The following is a 21,879-nucleotide window of genomic DNA, read 5'->3' on the forward strand; positions in this document are numbered from 1 at the left end:
ACTTATTCATCCCTGTCTAGGATTGATTTATGTCTGTGCTCACACAATGCAGAGAAATATATTTCAGAAATGAGGTACGGTTTGAGAAGTGTATCCGATCACTCCCCGTTGATAGTGTCCCTGGAGGTGCGTCCCCCTTCGATGGTGGCCAAGGCCCCGTGGAAGTTGAATGCCTTCTGGTTGAGCCTTTTCCCATCACACGAGCACATTGAGGCCCGCATTGAGGAATACTGGCGCTTACATGCAGACACTAATGATGTGGCGGTCACTTGGGAGGCCTTCAAGGCTGTCCTGAGGGGCTTGTTTATCACTGAGATCCAGGCCGTTAAGGGGCAGACAAATGCACTTAGGGAAGGGGTAGAACGAATGGCGGAAAACCTTGAGGCCAAATTTATTACAGACCCTTCGGACTCAAACAGGGAGGCGTGGTTGTCGGCGCAGGATGCCCTGTACCGGGTCACGACCTCGGGAGCAGAGAGGAAACGCTTTTTCCAAAAGGCAGCTTACTATGAGGAGGGTGAACACACGGGCCGTATGCTAGCCACCATTGCCCATGCCCAGCAGATGTCTCCCTCCATAGGAGCGCTACGCGCCTCAGGTGGGGGGGTGACGAACTCCCCGGACCAGGTCCTGGGGGAGCTGGTCGGGTTTTACTCCTCCCTCTATGAGTCCAGGGGCACATACTCCTTGGACTCGTTGGGGGATTATCTGGAACCTGTCCTGTTACCGCAACTGTCGACCTCTGATAGGGAGATGCTGGAAGCACCTCTGACTCTGGGTGAGCTGCAGATGGCGACTAGCCTTTTCCCTAATTCAAAGGCCCCTGGAGATGATGGCCTCCCTGCGGAGGTATACAAACAATACGGGGAACTGATGCTCCCACACCTCTTGAGGGTATTTAATGCCGCAAGGGAGGTGGGCACTCTCCCCAAGTCGATGACCAGGGCAAACATTGTCTTGATCCTCAAACCCGACAAAGACCCGCTTGACCCGGGATCCTACAGACCGATTTCCCTATTGCAGAACGATGTAAAGATTCTCGCCAAGGTCCTGGCGGTCAGGCTGAATGGTGCCATTTCTAATATTATTCATTCTGACCAGTCGGGGTTTATGCCGCAGAAGTCGACGGCGATAAACTTGAGGAGACTCTTTCTCAATATGCAATCTCAGGCGGACAACATGGGAGACAGAGCCCTACTATCTCTTGACGCACACAAAGCGTTTGATAGTGTTGAATGGGAGTATCTTTGGGCGGTGATGCGAAAATTTGGGTTTGGAGAGGGCTTAATTTCCTGGGTCCGACTCCTATACTCTTCCCCGGTGGCGGCGATAAGGGAGGGTGGTAGGGTGTCGCGCACTTTTGACTTGCACAGGGGCACGAGGCAGGGGTGCCCATTGTCGCCTCTCCTCTTTGCCCTGGCCATTGAACCTCTTGCGGTCATGATTCGGGCAGACCCTTTGATTCAGGGATTCCATTTTGGAGACCTGCACGAGAAAATTATGATGTATGCTGACGATACCATGCTGCTTCTAGGGGACACGGCCGGGTCGTTGACGCAGGCCATGACGGTGGTCCGACGGTTCGGCGTTTACTCGGGCCTGACTATTAACTGGACCAAGTCCTCCTTGCTACTGCTTGATCGACGATCTATCCCGCCCGTGAATAATATACAAGATATCCCGGTCTCTGAATCTTTTCGGTACCTGGGTATCCAAGTCACGGCATGCCCACTAGACTACATTAAACTCAACCTTACCCCGCTGATCAATCGCTGTAGGGACCGGGTCAAGGTGTGGAGCAAACTTAAACTGTCACTGGTTGGGAGGGTGAATCTAATAAAAATGATTCTTATGCCACAACTGCTATACATATTGCATAACTCCCCGATGGTCATCCCTCTGAAAAAATTTAGAATTATTAATTCCCTCTTCCGCTCATTAATCTGGTTAGCAAAGCCTCCCAGGGTCAAATTGGAACAACTGCAATGTCCAAAGGAGGCCGGCGGATTGGCATTGCCCAACCCCTGGCTCTATTATTTAGCCTCCCAGGCGCAGCATATTGCGAGAGTGTCTGCCCCCCAAAGGGACCTCCAGCTGAACCTGAAGGACTCTTCGGTTCGCCTGCTCAGGTTCACGACCGGGGCGGAGGTGGCGGAGGGATTGGAAGCATTGCAGTATGCGAAATCCAACAGACGGTTTCCCACATATGTCCTCATGCAAAAGGTCTGGAACAAGATTAGGATGATGCAAGGCGTGACAGGGTTCACAAAATACAGCCCCATATGGGACAACCTACACTACCGAGAGATAGCTAAGATACCGTACGGATCGAGATGGAAAAGGCATGGCATATCCGCAATGTCACACATAGTAAGGGCGGGCAGGCTGAGACCTTTTGCAGAACTCAGGGAGGACTTTCAACTCCCTGCGTCCATGCAATTTTATTACCTACAACTTAAACATGCATTCGATGCACAGCAGGAGGATGACATATGGGCGTTGAATGTAGCCCCGGTATTTAATTACTTATTAGACGTGTCCACATATAAGGGTTTTATATCCAACTGCTACGCTATGCTGCTAAACCTCTTCCTACCGGGTGCCCCGCATAAGGCGGTGGCGCAGTGGGAACGGGATGTGGGTGCGTTTGAGGATGAGCAGTGGGAAGAGGCCTTGCAGGCGATCCCCGCCTGCTCCCTGAACGTGGCACATAGACTATCACAACTTTACATCCTTCTACGGGTACACTATACGCCGGCCCGGCTGGCGCGGATGGGACTGGAGGTGGACCCCTGCTGTACTAGATGCTGCAGGGACCATGGTGACCTCATTCACCTTCTGTGGCGATGCCCGAAGCTCCACTTGTACTGGTCGGGGGTGGTGGATTCGATTAATAAGGCCTTTCAGGCCCAAGTCCCTTTGGATCCCAAGGTCTGTCTTCTGGGGATCACGGAGGGTATCCTGGCAGAGGCTATCCCTAGACAGGCTATAGGCAGGGCTCTGTTCCAGGCCCGCCTGATGATACTAAGACACTGGAAGGACACTGAACCCCCAACAGTGCAGGAATGGATTACACAAATGGGAGTCACTCTTAGATTAGAGAAGGTGGTATATCAGAAACGAGGGTCGAGCAGCAAATATGAAAAGTTATGGGCAAAGTGGCTGGATGTTCCTGGGTTGGCCCCAATAGACTTGGTGTATGACAGACTGTTCTAAGGCCGCTGCCGGCTGAATAGGGGACGTCCTTACGGGCCTCGGAAGGGATAGGGAAGGAATTGTCTCCTGGAATCCTTACAAGGTGTTGTGGATCTGACTGTAATACACTGTTTTGTTTTTATGTGTACTCTCCCATGCAATTTTCAATTTTCTAAAAAGCTCTGGAGAATGTAAACTGTATTCATTTTATACATGCTCAATAAAAAACCTTTGTTTGAGAAAAAAAAAAAAAAAAAATCACAATAAGCATTTAACGATTGGTTTGCGCAAAATGTATAGCGTTTACAAAATAGGGGATAGTTTTTATGGCATTTTTATTAATATTTTTTTTTTTTACTACTAATGGCGGCGATCAGCGATTTTTTTTTTTTTTTTTTTTTTTTGTGACTGCGACATTATGGCGGACACATCGACAATTTTGACACAAGAATGACATACAAGAAAATAAAAAGCTGCTCTAATAAAGTGAAAACTGATATAGGGTGACCTATAAACGAATACAAATTAAATCAATAATGAGTGCTATAATTGTGCTGAGACACTCTCCATAAAAAAGGAGTGACTATATAAACATATGTAAATATATAATAACCCAGTGACAGGTGAAATCACTAAAAGTCCAAAGATGAACAATCCATCCACATAAATGTGTTCAAATTGTAATCTTCAAGTGAGAAATCCACAACATCCAGGAAATGTGAGAATAGAAAGGCACCTCCACCAAAAGTAATTGCTGCCTCTTACCAGCTAAAAAGGTCACAATCGCATGTAAGCTGATAACTCCAAAAACGCATTTCCACCAGAAAAAGCCTTATTGTAGGTATTCTCATTCAGTGTGTATATCGATGTGCCATATAAGCGAGAAGGACTCGCATAGTGTAAAATCCAAGATGCATTTAATATAAAACTTAAAAATGCGCACTTACAAAGATATCCAATGTTAGAAGCATAAAAGTATCGAGCCGGCCAGCTCCTCCTCGTTCTGCCCGTGTTCGGCGGGTAACGCGGTGACGTCAGAAGGTCGCTTGCCCAACGTTTCATCTCAAAGGGGACGTGTTCACGGGAAAATGACAATTGCAGTTTAGGAGTTAACCACTAGGTGGCGCTGTAGGGGTTAAGTGTGACCTCATATGTGTTTCTAACTGTAGGGGGATGGGGCTGGACGTGTGACATCATTGATCGTCTTTCCCTATATCAGGGAACAGACGATCAATGACACTGCCACTGTGAAGAACGGGGAAGGTGCGTTTACACACCTCTCCCCGTTCTTCAGCTCCTGTGACCGATCGCGGGACACCGGCGGCGATCGGGTCCCGCGGCCACGGAGCTTCGGACCGGGTCGCGTGCTCGATGTATATCGGCGTTAGGTGGTCCTTAAGTGGTTAAATCGTTTTTTTCCAGCAAGAACTCATCTATTTTGTCTTTTATTATACAGTATCGTATACTTGAAGAGATCACAAAAAAATGACCACAAAATAAAAAAATAAACACATCCATGACCACTTATAAAATAACAGAACAAAATAAATCTCTAGTTAAAGAGGAACTACCTAAAAGAGGAAGTTCTGCTCTTCCCACTCTTCCCCCCTCTCTTCTACCATATTTAGATTTTCTGAGGGGAGCAGGAACCTAAGGGAATTTTAGCACAGGCAACTGGGGAAGGGGAATTAAAGCTGAACTCCAGGCATAGTCATCTGGTTACATTGGTTCAAGTTGTTTTAATAAACCTTAATTGATGGATATATGATGAAAAGATTTGCCAGATTTTCAATTATGGTTTTATCAAATGCTCTAAAACATGCACTTGGCCGGCATGAGCATTTCCCTGTAAATAAAAGGGAGACAAGTGCTGGGGTACCATGTGGAAGTTCAGGTCCTAAAGGCACCTCTCTTCAAGGTTCATAATAATTATGTCGATAATATTTTAGCTACACAATCATTATTGTAATTTAATGTCGGTTAAAACTGCCTTTCCTTTTCAATCTGCAGCGTTGTACTTTTCTGTAAAATTCAATGCAATATGGAGGCAACCTGGAGGCCTTCTGTACATAGCTGGTGTACAGAACTTCCCCGGAAATGTAATTTCCTGATTTGTGTGATTGGCTTACTTTTTTTCCCAGAAGTCTGCACTAATATGTCATATTTTAGGCATCTTCTGTAACAAAAATGTCATTCATTCATAATCCCTAATGCCCTGTACACACGATCGGTTCGTCTGATGATCTAAACCATTCCATTGTAGCTCTGGCTGTATACTTAGAAACCTCCGCCTCAGTCTCAAGTCTTTTGCAGACTCCAATGGTGTGTACCACACAATCGTTTTTTCCAATGAAAAAACGATCGTGTGTAGGCCCCATCGGACTTATTTCCATCGGTGTAAAAAAATAGAACATGTTTTAAATTTTTCCGATGGAAAGAAAATGATAGGAAATTCCGATCGTCTGTGTAGAACTCCATCGGAGCAAAATCCACGCATGCTCAGAATCAAGTCGACGCATGCTCGGAAGCATTGAACTTCATTTTTCTCAGCACGTCGTTGTGTTTTACGTCATGCCTTCTGACACAAACATATTTTTAACTGATGGTGTGTAGGCATGACTGATGAAAGTCAGCTTAATCGGATATCTGATGAAAAAATTCATCGTCCGTTTTCGTCAGATGAACCGATCGTGTGTACGTGGCATAAGGGTTCATTATAAAGGGATGCAGACACAGCGATTTTATTTTTTTATTATTATATATATATATATATATATATATATATATATATATTTATATATATTTTTTTTTAATTAGAACGCTGCAAGCGCATCAGCTAATTATAATCTATGGCAGGGGTCTCCAAACATTCTAAACAAAGGGCCGGTTTATTGTCCTTCAGACTCTTAAAGGGCCGGACTTTGGCAAGCGGGGGGTGGAAATTTTCCTGGCATCAGTGGGACTTAACATATGGTTTTAGGGGGAGAAATAATGCCCCATTGTTTGTATCATAGGGAGGAATAGTGCCTCATTAGTCGTGTCAGTGGGAGAAATGGTGCTCCACTGTTGGTGTCAGATGTCAGAATAGTGTCTTGTATCAGTGGGAGGGATACTTCCCCAAGGGCCGGATAAAGGCAAGCAAAGGGCCGCATCCGGCTCTTGGGCCGCAGTTTGGAGACCACTGATCTATGGAGACCCTCCCATTCAAGAATCAGTATTTAAAGGACATATGCCTCTTTTGGTGTATGAATCTGTGCCCCGTGTTTACTCGCAGCGGCATACACAGGTGTTCCGTGTATCCCCATGCAGGCAGTCAGTTGGGAAGCAGCCGCTGCACAGACACAGTCACTGCTCCCAATGTGAAATCAATGCGTCTGCATGGCCCTGAATGCCCGTGCATCCTTTCTTCAAAGCAGAAACAGGTTGGAGTCTGCTACAAAGTTTTGTTAAAATCCTTGTAATGAATATACATCACCCCAAGGGGAATGTGTGTGTGTTTGTGTTTTGTTGAGTAAAAAAAAAAAAAAAAAGTGGAGTTACTCTTTAAAGTCCATTTATAATCACATGCCTATGTAACACTACCCTGCCCACAGAGTGACAGCTCTGCTGTTTGATTTCAGTGTCACTCAGTTAAAGAATGAGGAAAAGCAGATCTACACACAGGATCAACAGGTATAACTGTGTTACAAGAAGACTCAGACGTACAAACACTGATGTGTTGATGCTTCTGCATCATAGATGTTTTTTTTTTTTTATCTTGCTCAAAGTTACACTTTTTAAGTTAAATAGGGGCATAAGCTACACTAAAAATATTGTGCCGAAGTACCCTTATGCATAATCTTGTATGACTATGCAAATTATTAATTACCGTATTTATCGGCCTATTGCGCGCACCCCTAATCTGGACGTGAAATTCCTGATTTTTTTTTATTTTTTATTACTTACTGTTTTGGTGTCTTGCCCGGCGTTCCTTTGGCGGCCTTGTCCGGTCCGGCGTCCGTCTGCGGCCTTTGTGGTGTCCTTCTCCCGCGCTGGTCTCTGAGCCGATCCCCGCGCTGTTTGAACGCCGCCGCCGACATATACCGAGCGCAGTACACTCGGGCACGCTCGGCTCCTCTCGCATAACCGCGAGGGGAGCCGAGCATGGCCGAGTGTACTGCGCTCGGTATATGTCGGCGGCCGCGTTCAAACACAGCGCGGGAAGCGAGTATTGGCGTATATCGCGCACCCACGATTTTGCCCTGATTTTAAGGGCAAAAAAGTGCACGGTATACGCCGATAAATACGGTAGTTACTACTTGTGTAGCCACCAGCTGATTTCTGCAAAGCTTTAGATACAGTAAATGGGGCGAAGCCTCACTTTGCAAAGAGTACCCAATCAAATTGAAAAAAACAGCATTTGCTTGCATAAATGATTGGATGATGGAATTCAGCAGAGCTTCATCTCATTTATGAAACTCTGGAGTAACTGCACTTGCAAAGTCCACAGTATATTTGCCTTTAGTAAGTCAAGCGCATACTGTATAACTTTTATATTTAAAATGTACGCATTTTGATAACTAAAAAGTACACAATGTGAGTAAATCTGTATAAATATTAAATAGAACTAGTGGAGAAGTAAACTGGAGTGTGTTACCATACTAAAAGTGTTTGCAGTTTCCATCTGTCAGCACAGGATAAGCCACGTCCTAGAGTAAGTACAAAGTGAGCTTGTATATTGGTTACAGGCCTCTGCACAAAGTGCTATTAAACCACATTCAAATGAACTGGCTAAGCTGTGAAAGCTATGCCACAGAAGACTTTCAGCATGTGTCCATCTGTCTTCTCTTGTTAGAGGTCATTCCCATATTAAACCACCAATCAAGAACATACGGTGACATTGCAATAAAGAAAGGATTTTAACAGACCTACTGTTCATTTGGCTACAATGAATGTTCAAACTCTATTTGTGGTGACTCCTTTTCTTCAGGAGCAGCGATAGGGTTCCAAAACTAGAAAAACGTAAATGTCTGCCAGATTGTGGAAGGTAAATCGGCGGCTTTTTCTGACATTTTACAAGTTTAAGTATTTTTTATAAGAAAATGTACTTATAATCCCAAACATTATACCATTTTTTTCCTTAACAGTCAGAGACCTAAGGGAATAAAATGGCGATCGTTGCAATTTTTTATGTCACATGGTATTTGCGCAGCTGTTTTGGAAAAAATTCACTTTAACCACTTCTGTACAGTCCACCGCATATATACTGCAGCAGGGCGGCCAGGCTGCACAAAATCATGTACCTGTTTGTGATTTTGTGCACGCATGTAGAGGGCGTGCACGCTCCTCCGGAGCACAGCTTCCACTGTGATTGGACATAGCGGGACCGAGTTAGCGGGTGGACCCACTGATCATTCTGTGGAGAGATGGAGCAGCAGTGTGTAAACGAGGCAAACCGCTGATCTGTCAGAGAGGAAAAGAGAGATCTTGCGTTTCAGCTAAGCTGAAACACGATCTCTCTTTTCCTCCAGTGAATCCATCCCCCACACAGTTGGCACCTCCCAGGCACACACTTGATTGCCCCTGATGTTAAGCCCTTCCCTGACAGTTTAATTTATACTGTAACAGTGAATTTTTTTTAGCACTGATTACAGTATTGGTGTCACTGGTTCCCAAAAAGTGTCACTTGGTGTCCAGTTTGTCCGTCCCACTAAAAATCACTGATCACCGCCATTACTAGTAAAAAGAATAAGAAAAAATGAAAAATCCCTAAATATATCTCATAGTTTTTGGACTCTAACTTTTGCTCAAACCAATCAGTATACTCCTTATTTTATTTTTTTACCAAAAATATGTAGCAGAACACATATTGGCCTAAATTGATGAAGAAATTAGATTACATTTTTTTATTATTGGGAATGTTTTATAGCAGAAAATATAAAAAATTGTCACCTTTTTTTGTTTGTATCACATCGAATCCTCACTGGACACTGTGATAGACTGATACATTGATGGGCACCATGATTGAGGCTGGACTTAAAGGAGAAATATAGCCAAAGCTTGTTTGGCTGTACTTCTCCTATGGATCACAGGAGTGCAATTAGACCCCTTTCACACTGAGGCGCTTTGCAAGCGCTATAATGCTAAAAATAGCGCTTGCAAAGCACCCTGAAAGAGCCGCTGCTGTCTCTCCAATCTGAAAGCCCTGCGCTAGCAGGACGGTAAAAAAGTCCTGCTAGCAGCATCTTTGGAGCGGTGTGTATGCAAAGCACTGCTACAGCAGCTCTTGGCGGTTGGTTTTAATCCTTTTACGGCTACTAGCGGGTGTTAAAAGCGCCCCACTATCGGCCGAATAGCGCCGCAAAATTGACGGTAAAGCACCGCTAAAAATCAGCTGGCACACCCACCGCACTAGTGTGAAAGGTGCCAACGTTTTGCACTTCTGTGACCTGTTTTTAGCAGAGAGGGGACTGAAGTCCCCTCTCTGCTGACGTCACCAATGTCAGTCCAGGGGCACCGTGTCATCCCGACCATGGAGTCTGGATCTGCCAGGGGCATGGACTGACACCCGGCTCAGCCTCTCAGCGAGCTGCTGAGAGCCTAAGATGGCCGCTCCTCCTCCACAGCTCAGCACTCCAATGAGTGAGCAGGGAGAAGAGCAGAGATCTTTGACCGACTGTCGGCAGCTGTCTGAAAACCGAGTGATCTGCGGTGTTTGATCGCTCGGTTCTTAGTGTAGAGGTGCGGAGGAACAGATGCTGCATCCACCTAGGTAAGGTATGAATGTGCAAAAAAAAAATCCTTTACTTCTCTTTTAATTTTTAAAGATGGTCAGAGTTATAAATTCTGTGGTAATTTTTAAATTTATGTTCAAATTTTTGTGGGAATGGGTAAGAGATACTAATGTGCCCCTATACTCACTCCACTGGTGGGAGGGGGGGGGTGGATATCTAGTAGTCCTCTTATGAAAAAGTGCGCTTCCAGATTGCACCATAAGCCCTACCTACGTTTTGAGGCACATGGAGGTGGGGAAGAGGCCTTTGTTCCTCAACATTGGGATAAGGGTACAAGGGGGATGCTTTTTCTGCCCCTTCCCCTTTCAGATATGTTAAAAGGAATGTGTCCTGGTATAGTACAGGAAGGGCGAACCACAAACTCGCTTCCCTCCCTTGGCCACGCAGGCTGCATGCCTGGTCTAGGGTCTTGTTGGAACATCAAGAGGAACCACACAGTCTGCTCCCCAACCCATTGTTTTCTTCTTATAAATGTGCACTGCCAATTCAATTTAAAACCTCTGACTCTGGGAAATATAGGGCACCCTGGGTGACATAAATTAAAATACCTTTTATAGTTAATAGCCTGAATAAGCAGAGACACATCAGGTGTCAGAAGATCTCAGAACTCATGTTAACACTTCTAACAATTCATGCAAAATGTGTGTTACATGGGTTATGATACTTGGGTTCCTATACACAATAGAGGAAAGAATGCGCAACTCTGCACTATTAAAGGGCAAGGCTGATAAACATGAATTAATGAAATGCACATCAGAAAGACTTCCAATGCAGGCAGTAAAGTAATATAAAATCTTCACAAGAATAGTGCTAGTTTTGTTTAGCAAAAGTGAAGAAATAAAACTCCTGAGAATTGAACCACATCCCCCTCCCCAGCTCTGTAGCACCTGCAGAGGTTAACTGAATGTAATTCCCCTAGTAGAACAACATTTGCTAAAGTGTTTCTACATCCTCAATTCCATTGTAGTGACCAAGCTCAAAAAATAAATAAAACATGTTTGGACCAGCTATGTGGTCAGAAAACTCTCAGTTCAAGTGCTGCACCTTCCCTGTATATCAATTCACAAAATTGGAACTGTGAACTGATTAGGGTATAGTATTGCACAATGCTAACCTGGCTTTTTGGTTATTTAGTGTTACAGGAGAATAAGAACGCATTATTAGGGCACATGGGCACACGAGTGTTAGAACACTGGCCTGCATTTTAGGTTGTCCAAACGTGTAATGTTTATGTAGTATTTACATGTGCACAAGTGTACAGAGTTAAAGGGTTTGTAAAGGTACAATTTTTTTTTTTTCCTAAATAGCTTCCTTTACCTTAGTGCAGTCCTCCTTCACTTACCTCATCCTTCCATTTTGCTTTTAAATGTCCTTATTTCTTCTGAGAAATCCTCACTTCCTGTTCATCTGTCTGTAACTCCACACAGTAATGCGAGGCTTTCTCCCTGGTGTGGAGTGTCGTGCTCGCCCCCTCCCTTGGACTACAGGAAAGTCAGGATGCCCACTAACACACAACTCCTTTCTCTATCTGCAACGTAGAGAGCGTCCTGACTCTACTGTAGTCCAAAGGAGGGGCGAGCATGACACTCCACACAAGGGAGAAAGCCTTGCATTACTGTGTGGAGTTACAGACAGAAAAACAGGAAGTGAGGATTTCTCAGAAGAAATAAGGACATTTAAAAGCAAAATCAAAGGATGAGGTAAGTGAAGGAGGACTGCACTAAGGTAAGGGAAGCTATTTAGGAAATAAAATTGTACCTTTACAACCCCTTTTAATGCAGACTATTGGTTGTTGGGATGCAGGTGGCCATTGTTGTCTAGCATCCTTTGTTGCTAGGATGCAGACAGCTATTTTTGCCTAGCATACTTTGTCACTAGGATGCTGGCAGCTCCTGCTGCTGAGAGTCCTTCATTGTTAGGACACAGGTCTTAATGGACATCTAGCATCCATTGTTGCTAGGATGCAAGCAGCTATTGCAACCATTGTTGATAGGATGCAGGTTGCTTCTGACTCCTAGTGTCCTTCATACATAGGCAGCTCTTGTACTCCAATACAGTAAATTGTGCTGTAGGCATGTAATCATAAGCAAAAAACTTTTACATCTATTTTATATATTTGTGTTAACTTTGTATATCGACCTCCTAAAAAATCCCAGGGACTATAAGGCGTTCAGCATTTTCTTGCAAATGTATTTTAGGATGAAAATGGTCTTGTCTCATGTGGTAAGAGATCTGAATCTAAAACCGAGAACTACATGCGGACATGCGATTTAACCAAGGCCATGGTGAGAGGGCGGAGGTCAATGTAGACTTTTGGGCCATAAACATAGTAACCTCAGAGTGTGGTAGCGTTAGGAGAGCCAGAGCCTCTTAAAAGTTTGTCAACGTTGGCTACAAAGGTAAGATTATTAGCGTGTGATTCTCAGGGTGCTAATAAGTCCTTTGGAATAGATTGGGGGGACTAAATAAACCCAACTCTCGAGGTTGGGACCTAGAGAGTGAAACCTCCTGCCGTTGGCTCTTAGGCAGACCTCAAACCTGCTCCAGTTCAGGAGGGGACTGAAAACCCTTCTGTGGACTGAGGCTGGGTAGATGACTGTGGGTCAGGGGGTGGAAACTGAAGGGCTGATAGAGTTTTTTTTTTTTCTTCTCTGGGCTTTTTTATTATTTTACTGTTTTTTTTTATTATTATTTGATTTATGTTATTGTTTTTTAATGTTTTTTTTTTTTTTTTTTTTTTTTTACGGTTTTGATGTTTGTGATTTTATTGTTGTTGTATGTACGGCGAATGGCACCTGGTCACGTCGTCGGGTAGCGTTTTGATACTTATGTGATTTAACGCTTAACAAAAATATTCAATAAACTGTGAAGGAAGTCTTATGGAAAATTAGGGTGGGAATGGACTGTAGTTGGGTGTGAGATTGTGGTTAATGCAAAGTATACATGGTTGGTGTGACACGAGAAAAGAGAAAGGGGTGGAGAAAGCAGTAAAGGAGGGTAGATAAAAATAAAATAAACTTCCCTCCCATGTATTATAATATACATGCGACTCCGTTGGGAGTGTGAGTAAAAGATGAAGGTGGACAGCCAGTATGGGGTGAGGGTCTACAGGTTGGGAACTTAATGTTTATTTGTGAGTAGTCCTAATAGCGGCAGTCAAACCATAGGATATGACTGTCCTGAAATGAGATGGAAGAATTAATTAATTGGGAAAATTCTGAAATCGACTGAAAATGTGTCCAGCAAGTCCTTTTTAATTTGTCTTGTGCTATGTGGATTACTTCTTCCATCTCAGCTACTTTATGGATTCTTTTAAGCCATTCCTTTGATTGAGTGGGTGTGGGGAGAAACTCAGTGTATCGGGATGCATTGTTTCACTGCATTGATCATATGCATGGCCAATGATTTCTGATAGCTTTGATGTGGTAGAGGTGAGTGATGTAGGAGGAATTGAGCTGGGGAAAGGTCCAAATCGTAAGAGGTCACAATTGAAGTAATGCGGCGTACTTCACTCTGCATTTTTTGCATATATTCTTCTCTGATCTTGTATCTACCCTCCTGCTGTAGGGTGACTGGTCTTGTATCCAGCCTCCTCATGTAGGGTGACTGGTCTTGTATCCAGCCTCTTCCTGTAGGGTGACTGGTCTTGTATCCAGCCTCTTCCTGTAGGGTGACTGGTCTTGTATCCAGCCTCTTCCTGTAGGGTGACTGGTCTTGTATCCAGCCTCCTCATGTAGTTTTCTTTATGAAGCCTGTAGGGGGTCTTTTGGGTCACTCCTAGGGGGCTCTGTTCTTTGCACAGCCTATGTGCAGCACAGTGATGATGTCACTGCATCTTTTACAAGGTAATCAATGGGTTTGCAAAGGCATATGGTGCAAACAGAGTGGGTTTATATTTTGGGGCTATTGGGCAATACATTGTTCATTTAAATGAACATTTTTTTTTTGTGTGCCTGGAGCTTCACTTTAATATAATAGAAAACACTTTAATCCTAGAAAATTATCTTTTTTTTTCCATATACCACTCCCATATACCTAGCTATTAACTCTTGTATGCCATGTATCAATGCACACACAGCTTAAACTGTATTACTGAATGAGTTAATAATAACTGAAATCTAAAATGAAAAGAGGAAGGAAAACGTGCACATAGTTAAAGCTGGTTTTGTTTCCATTATTACTTTACTTTAATACCAGCTGTTTTCCAAATGAGATGTAGTATTCTATAATATCATACGCTGTCTGGAAAGTCTTGATGCACCTGCACCATCAAATTAGGAAAATGTGTGAAATTTGTCAGTACTGGTAACAGTGACGGCCTGTCCCTCTAATCCATGGGTCCCGCGCCCACTGGGTTAGAGGGACATTGAGGGATTAGATTAGAGGGATATTGAGCATCAACCGCCACTGGTAGCTGATGTAAGTGCTGTCTATTTAAGCTGACTTGCTAAAGAAGTAGAGTATGTTTACTTTGCAAAAAAAAATTGACTTCGCTTTTTTTAATTGCAGTGAGATTTCACTTTGCACGAAAATATTCAAATAGTTTTTTTTTTTTTTTTTTGAATGCACATGATTGTAGCATTGCAGTCACCACAACGTCACTGAATGTAGTGAGGCATCACTTTAGAAAGAATATCCACACGTGCAAGGAAAATTGAAAAGAATTTAGCTTGAACGTGATTTAATGGTGGAAGTCAGCACAGCTTCATCTCATTCACTAAGCTCTAAAGGATAATTCCTTTGCAGAGTGCAACTTCCCTTGCAAAATAAGCAGCCTATTTAGCCTTTCGTAAATGTGTCTATGCACACAGACCTTTATCTGGTCAGCGAGACCTGTGCCAATAATCTTATAAAGGTTGCAGGAAATCCACTTTGGTATCAAGATGGGTTTAAAGGCAAATCTAGGCATTTGATAACACCTTTATAGTATATGATGTCTTGGTGTGTGCGTATGCTTCTATTGTTCCTCACATAAATATTTGGCAGTGAACAGCCAGGTCATGTGGTGAAATTTATGGTGCATAGGTACTTTTTAGAATGTAGTAAAATGGCTAAGGCCCCATACACACGAGAGGATTTATCCGCAGATACGGTCCAGCGGACCGTTTCCACGGATAAATCCTCTCAAAGATATCCGCTGATTTCGATGGGATGGAGTGTACACACCATCCCATTGAAATCCGCGCGGAAATCCTCTGCCGATGACGTGTCGCGCCGTCGCCGCGATTATGACGCGGCGACGGGCGCGACGCTGTCATATAAGGAATTCCACGCATGCGTCAAATCATTACGACGCGTGCGGGGAATCCCTTTGGACGAATGGATCCGGTAAGTCTGTACAGACGAGCGGATCCATCCGTTGGAATGGATTCCAGCAGATGGATATGTTGTGCAGCACAACAAATATTCGATCTGCTGGAATCCATCCCAGAGGAGATTTCTCCGCGGAAACAGATCCGCTGGCGTGTACACACCATAGGATCTATCCGCAGAAACCCATTTGCTGGGATTTATCTGCGGATAGATTCTATCGTGTGTACGGGGCCTTAGTACTGGTCTTAACTGGCATTAAATATTAAAGGACACTATTGTATAGTAGGTTGTATGTTTTTCCTGTGTTTATCTGGGTTCTGTTTGGTTCCTGGATTTTCACTGGAGACTATACTGGCAGGTTAATAAGCATCTGAGTGAGGGGACAGCTTTGAATTGTTCTGTGTAATTTGTAAAGTGCTGCATAGTATGTCAGCATCAAAGACCCTTTATTGGAGAGTAAAGCCCTGTACACACGATCAGCTATCTGATGGAATCTAATCCACTGGATTTTTTCGTCGGATATCCAATGAAGCTGACTTTCATCAGTCTTGCCTACACACCATCGCTCACAAATCCGACCGTGTCCAACGCGTTGACGTAAAACACTACGACGTGCTGAGAAAAATTAAGTTCAATGCTTCCGAGCATGCGTCGACTTGATTCTGAACATGCTTGGATTTTTTATTGATGGACTTCCACACAGACAATCGTTTTTTATATCGATTTTTTTATCCATAGGAACATTTTAAAACATGTTCTATTTTTTTTCACCGATGGAAAACAAACCGATGGGGCCCACACACGATCGGTTTGTTTTCATCAGACAAACCGATCATGTGTACAGGGCTTCAGTTGAACCAAAATGAATATTACTATTTAGATAAGAGATCTAGACAGATCAAGTCTGCCATATAGTTAGTCTGGTTGAAAAAAGTCCATCTAGTTCAACCAATAAAAGGGGGGAAATCATACAATCTTGTATACAAAATCCTATAACCACAATTGATCCAGAGGAAGGCAAAAAAAAACAGCAAAGCATGATCCAATTTGCTCCAGCGGGGGAAAAAATTCCTTCCTGATCGCTCGAGAGGCAATCAGATATTCTCTTGATCAACTTTAACTATAAATGTTAGTATCCAGTTATATTATGTAAATGTAGGAAAATATCCAGGCCTTTTTTAAAACAATCTACTGAGCTGGCCAGAACCAGCTCTTGAGGGAATCCTACTCCACATTTTCACAGCTCTTACTGTGAAGAAACCTTTCTGTATTTGGAGATCAAATCTCTTTTCCTCTAGACGTAAAGAGTGCCCCCTTGTCCTCTGTGATGACCTTAATGTGAATGACTCAACACCAAGTTCACTATATGGACCACTTATGTATTTATACATATTGATCATTTCCCCCCATAAATAGACTATAAAAATGTATAATTTCATAGACTTAAAAAATAGGAACCCATAGCACTGTTTCCTGAGCACAGTTGTGTGCCAATAGCGAATTCATATTCCCTATGGTCTTCCTGATTCTCCTTCCATCCAATCAGGAAGCGAGTCCTGAGAGCTGATTGTTTAGGGCTCCCATCCAATCGGCTCTCAGGACCCACTTTCTGTTGGGCCAGGAGGAGAAGCAATGTCTGTTCGGCTGGGAGGAGAATCTCTGGCTCTTCCCTCGGCTGAAGAGAGGAGCAGCAGCCCTACCCCTCGTCCTCGATCCTCATCATCTCCTAAGGTGAGGACACCTTTCTGTCCATCTCCCGAGGGGGGTGGTGGTAGTGCGAGTGGGGGGGGGGGGTTGTTTAAGCACCAGCCGCCAATGCTGTCACAATTGCTTGTGCTCTCAACCTTAACTGTCAAGCCATTAAATGGCCAGTGTCATAACTGATCACATTTTACAGCACAATGGCAAATACCCATTAAAACAAAGGCTAAGATTGCAGCTTACTTGGCTGTGAAAGATGGGAGTGTTTAGTTCTGCTTTAAGACATTTCTTATGTCACAGTTGCCAGTGTGCTTATTTCAGCTCGCAAGCAAACCCTCAAATGGCTGGTGTCCTAGCTGATCATGTAGAGACCCACAACAACTGCAGATCTAAACCGAAGTGTTGGAACCATCTTCAACTGTAAAGAATAGGAGGGTTTCGTTCTGCTTTACCACAAAGATGAGAATCTTTATTTTAGTCACGTCATTGTAATTTTCAACTCTCATTGGACACTGCTAAAAATAGCGGTTACTGTTTTTGGAAATCTGTATCCTAGTGTGTTAGCTCTGTGAACTGAGCCTAATGTAATAATGGTCCAAAGTATAGTTAAATCCCCCAGCTTGTTGTATGATTTGCCTCTTTGAGTTCTGAGTCCTCCATGATCACTACGCTTTTTTTTAATGCTCCTTGGGTATCAAAATGCCGCCAGAAATGTCCTCAATTATTCTAATGTCCTGTAGTAAGTCCTTGACAGGCTCATGACAAAAGTTCAGCATAGGTATGTTAAACCTCTAGGAAACCTAAGCAGGATGGTATCTCAGCTACATGATTAGAAGTCTCTGATGTTTAGTTAATTAGGAAATGACACTGCATTCGGTGCTAAATCTAGAGCACTTTTATCTTAATTATTGCAGCTCCAATAGACCATTCTGATATGGTGGCGGTCATGGTTCCATTTAAATTGATAAACCTTAAAAATCAGAGAAGAGTCAAAGCTGTCAAAAGGGTGATATTTTTTTTCGAATACGCCATTGTCCTATGGGTCACTTAACGTCCATTATTTTCTGTTGTATTAAATTATAAAAGTCACTGTATTTTTTGGTTTGGAGATGTAAAGAATCAGCATGTTGAAATCTGCTGATACTGCAGTGAAATGTTTCGCAATTGACCAACAAAGCTTCCTGGTGCGCAACACCGCAAAAAGACATACGGTTTCCAATTAAAAACATTCTAGTGTTACTAGCATCATTCTTAGCCTATGTCTCATCATCTTCATAATTAGGTAACATGTCTGTAGATAATATTGGGTTGTATATTATGTATAGCTGGATGTGTTTTCTATTGTACTTCTAACAGGACCTCTTTTTTATGTTTGTTAGGTGGTTTCATGAGAATCTGACCCGACATTCAGCAGAAGCTATTTTGCTTACCAATGGACAGGATGGCAGTTATCTGTTGAGGAAAAGTGACTCGAAGGCCAATGTGTACTCATTATCAGTAAGGTAGGTACATTTGAAATGCTTTTATATGCCTCAGTGAGGTTGAATAGGTATAATAGTAGTTGGCATGCATTTAAGTAAGAAATGTGCATTTTAGCATTTACTCAGCTTCAACCTGTCAATCACTGGGCTTGTTTCCTGCCAGTTCGACAACCACTACTATACTGTATATCAGAAGCACAGGGGAGAAGGAGGAGGCTAGGCACTGCACTTTAAATAGAGACAAAAAGTGACCTAGAGCCATAAATTTCAATTTTTCCAATATTGGCAGCAAGCTGCTGCTTTTTGCATGATAAGTGTCGTTGTTCTAAAGTGACTGCCATGACAAGAAGTGATTTCGTAGGTTTATACCCTTTAGTTAAGTCTTTGTGTGCCACTCTGATCCTTGTTGTACCTTGTTAGTAATGTCTTCATTTTCCAGACTCTATTCCCTCTGTCCATGAGAATGCTCTCTCCTATTTCAAAAAGGGGACGGAGTGGGTTGAACTTTGACTACGGGGCTAGACCCTTCCTCTAGGAGCAGACATGATGAACCCTTAGCAACAAAGATTGGAGGGCACACAGAAGGATTTGTAACAAGCACATTGTGGTACATGATCTTATAACTTTGAAAAGTTTAAAATGCATGATGGATTCGCCATCCCAATCCAACAAATTACCTTCTCATGGTATCACCTTAGGATTTGCTGAATGAGAGGGAACATTTACTAAAGATTTTTTAGGTTTTCGATAGAATAAAGAAGGGTTAGACCATTTATAACTGACATCTTGGAGATTCACCCTTATATTTGTCTTGGTGACCAATGTCATATACAGTAGCAAGATGAAATCTAACAATTTAGAGTTGTCACCAAAACAAGAGGTGAGGGAAAATCAGGCAATAGGGAAAATTGTTCCTATAACTACTCTCTCACACAGAGATTTCCATTTCAGCAGTTTATAACACTATTGGCGCGTACACACGACTGTTTTTCATAACGAGAAAAATGCCAATTTTTTTAATTTGACGTTAAAAGCGGTCGTGTGTAGGCTCCAGAGCATTTTTTTCGACGAGAAAAATGGGCATTAAAAATTTAGAAGATGCTCTATTTTTACTCGTCATTTTTCACGTCGTCGTTTTTCTCATCGTGAAAAATGGTCATGTGTACGCTTTAACGACGGGGAAAAAACACGCATGTTCAGAAGCAAGTTATGAGACGGGAAATTGGCATAATCAGCCCAAAGGGTGGCGCCATCCGAATGGAACTTCCACTTTATAGTGCCGTTGTACGTCGCCGCGCTTAGCTCGAGCATCTTTTTATCACGATTGTGTGTATGCAAGGCAGGCTTGAGAGGAATAACGTAGAGGAAAAAACGTTTTTTTCCATGACATGAAAAATGGACCTGTGTACGCGGCTTGAGTATCCATTCACACCTGAGCATATAAATGTACTGGCTTTGTTCTGGATTTTTTTTGTTAAGCTTTTTTGCAGCATTTTACAAGCTTTATTTAAAGGGTATTGCAAGCTTTTTACAGCTTCAGGTGTTTTTTTGTGTGGCCAATAGAAAGCACAAGGGGGAGGAGAGTGTGGAGAAATTAGGGGTGGAGAGCTGCTATTTAAGCAGAAAACGCTCATAAAACGCTGGTCAGGTCAGGCATTTCTATTGAAGCCAATGGGGCCAAAAACATTTGTAATCTGCCAAAGAAGCTCATGTACTTTTTTGAGTTTCAGGCGTTTTGATTCAGGCAACGGAATGCTCAGATAAGAGCCATTGAAATGAATGGGTTTTGGCTTGTTGAGGGTTTAAGAGCTTTAAGCAGAAAATCGCTCAGGTGTGAACAAGGCCTAAGGCTGGATTCACACCTATGCATTTTTAGTGCTTTTTGTTGTAGCGCTACCCCCTCAGGAGCCGCTGGTTGTTGTTGGGATCGGCATATTAAGTTGCCTTTCAGTGTTGTCTAGGGGTGTAGTTGATGAGTAGAGTAGTGAGCGAATGTCCAGTAAATGAATAAAGGTTTTCAAATGCTTTATTTCCAGGCCCAACATGGCCAACATCAACATGAGGTAGAGCAAGAAGGTTGATGAAGCGAGAGAGAGAACCTTGCAGTATCAGGCCTGGATATGAGAAAGAGCAATCCTGCTCTCAGTAGTACAATAGTAGTAGATACAGTTTGTCGCAAATCTAGCCTGAGTGAGTGAAGTGCCTCCAGACAGACTTCTGCCACAAGCCTGGCAGTCGAAGTGTCACTTTAGATTGCTGGGAGGAACACACCTCTGCCACAGGCCTGGCTCTAGGGCCTCTGCCACAGGCCTAACACTTGAATAAGGTGAACGAATTGAGCGAATCCTCCCAGTAGATTAAGTTAGGGTCACCGGGTGACAGTTGAAGTGTACCGGTCAATGTCCCGGGCACCATATCCCCCAATGGTTTTGTTCAAGCCCTGTTGGACAACCTGCCTCCGAGGTTCTCCTCAAGCCGACCCCCCATGGAATGGCACACAGCCTGGGATCTCCTCAGTGGAGTTGGGAACCCAGTAAGTCACTGAGGCCCCTATCAGGAACATGTAGCTCCGCGTAGCATGCGACCCCGGCCTGGAAGGCCATCGCCGGGGTCCGTTGGGTCGGGTGCCGCACCTGGAACCCGTGAAGAATCACACAAAATGGCATCCGCCACAGATATACTCTCCCCCGGCAAGCCCCGCTGCTGGGGAAAAGCAGCTCTGCCAGAACCCCTCTAGCGCCAACTGTCGCCCAGGGATGGGATTGCATCCCTGGAGTGCAGACTGACTTACAGGACAGTTCCGGAATGACAGCAGCCCAAATTTAGAAAATTGTAAATGCGAGCAAAATAACTCTCCCATTCCCCACTAACTTTAGCGTAGTGCCCATACTAAAAGTAAGGGGGCGCTACATTGTATTTTGCAGATTTGCACTACAGAACGTGTTCCATAGGAAACCATGTTAAATGCACTGCAGTGCAAATCTGCAAAAAGCACTAAAAATGCATCTGTGTGAATGCTTGCCTAGGGCTCCACATATTCCTGAGTAGGCTATGTCAGGTAAGGTGTGCTTGAACCACCCAAGACACCCAAGAGGAAGGTGATAAGTACCAGTTACTCCTATGCTCCCCCTCTTTTCCAATCTTTAATGAGGAACAAGGAATGAAGACTACATTGAATGTATTAAAATGAATGTTGGTAGAATGGAAATTGAATATTTTAGAGTAAACATTTTTTTCCATAAACTATTAATTCATTTTTATTTATCCAGTGAAAATGTTTACTTATGATTGAAATAAATATGAAGAGCATGAGTAAGTGGTTTTCTTGAGCATCGCAAGCACAATATTCCCTATGTGGCCAGTTTAGGATTATGAGGAGACTAAGGTAAACATGGGCCGTGGGACCTAAATGCTAT

The 21,879-nt window shown here is 43.4% G+C and overlaps 1 protein-coding gene across 2 annotated transcripts in view; it reads left to right on the forward strand.

Annotated features, from left to right (window-relative positions):
- DAPP1 (dual adaptor of phosphotyrosine and 3-phosphoinositides 1) overlaps nt 1–21,879 on the forward strand; it is a 149,488-nt gene that overhangs the window by 49,853 nt on the left and 77,756 nt on the right. For both annotated transcript variants that reach the window (XM_040328508.1, XM_040328501.1), the window contains exon 2: nt 18,362–18,484. In XM_040328508.1, coding sequence (XP_040184442.1) covers nt 18,362–18,484 — 123 coding nt within the window. The remainder of the gene's footprint in view (nt 1–18,361; nt 18,485–21,879) is intronic.

Source organism: Rana temporaria, chromosome 1 (genome assembly GCF_905171775.1).
Source record: "Rana temporaria chromosome 1, aRanTem1.1, whole genome shotgun sequence".
Classification (NCBI taxonomy): Eukaryota; Metazoa; Chordata; class Amphibia; order Anura; family Ranidae; genus Rana; species Rana temporaria.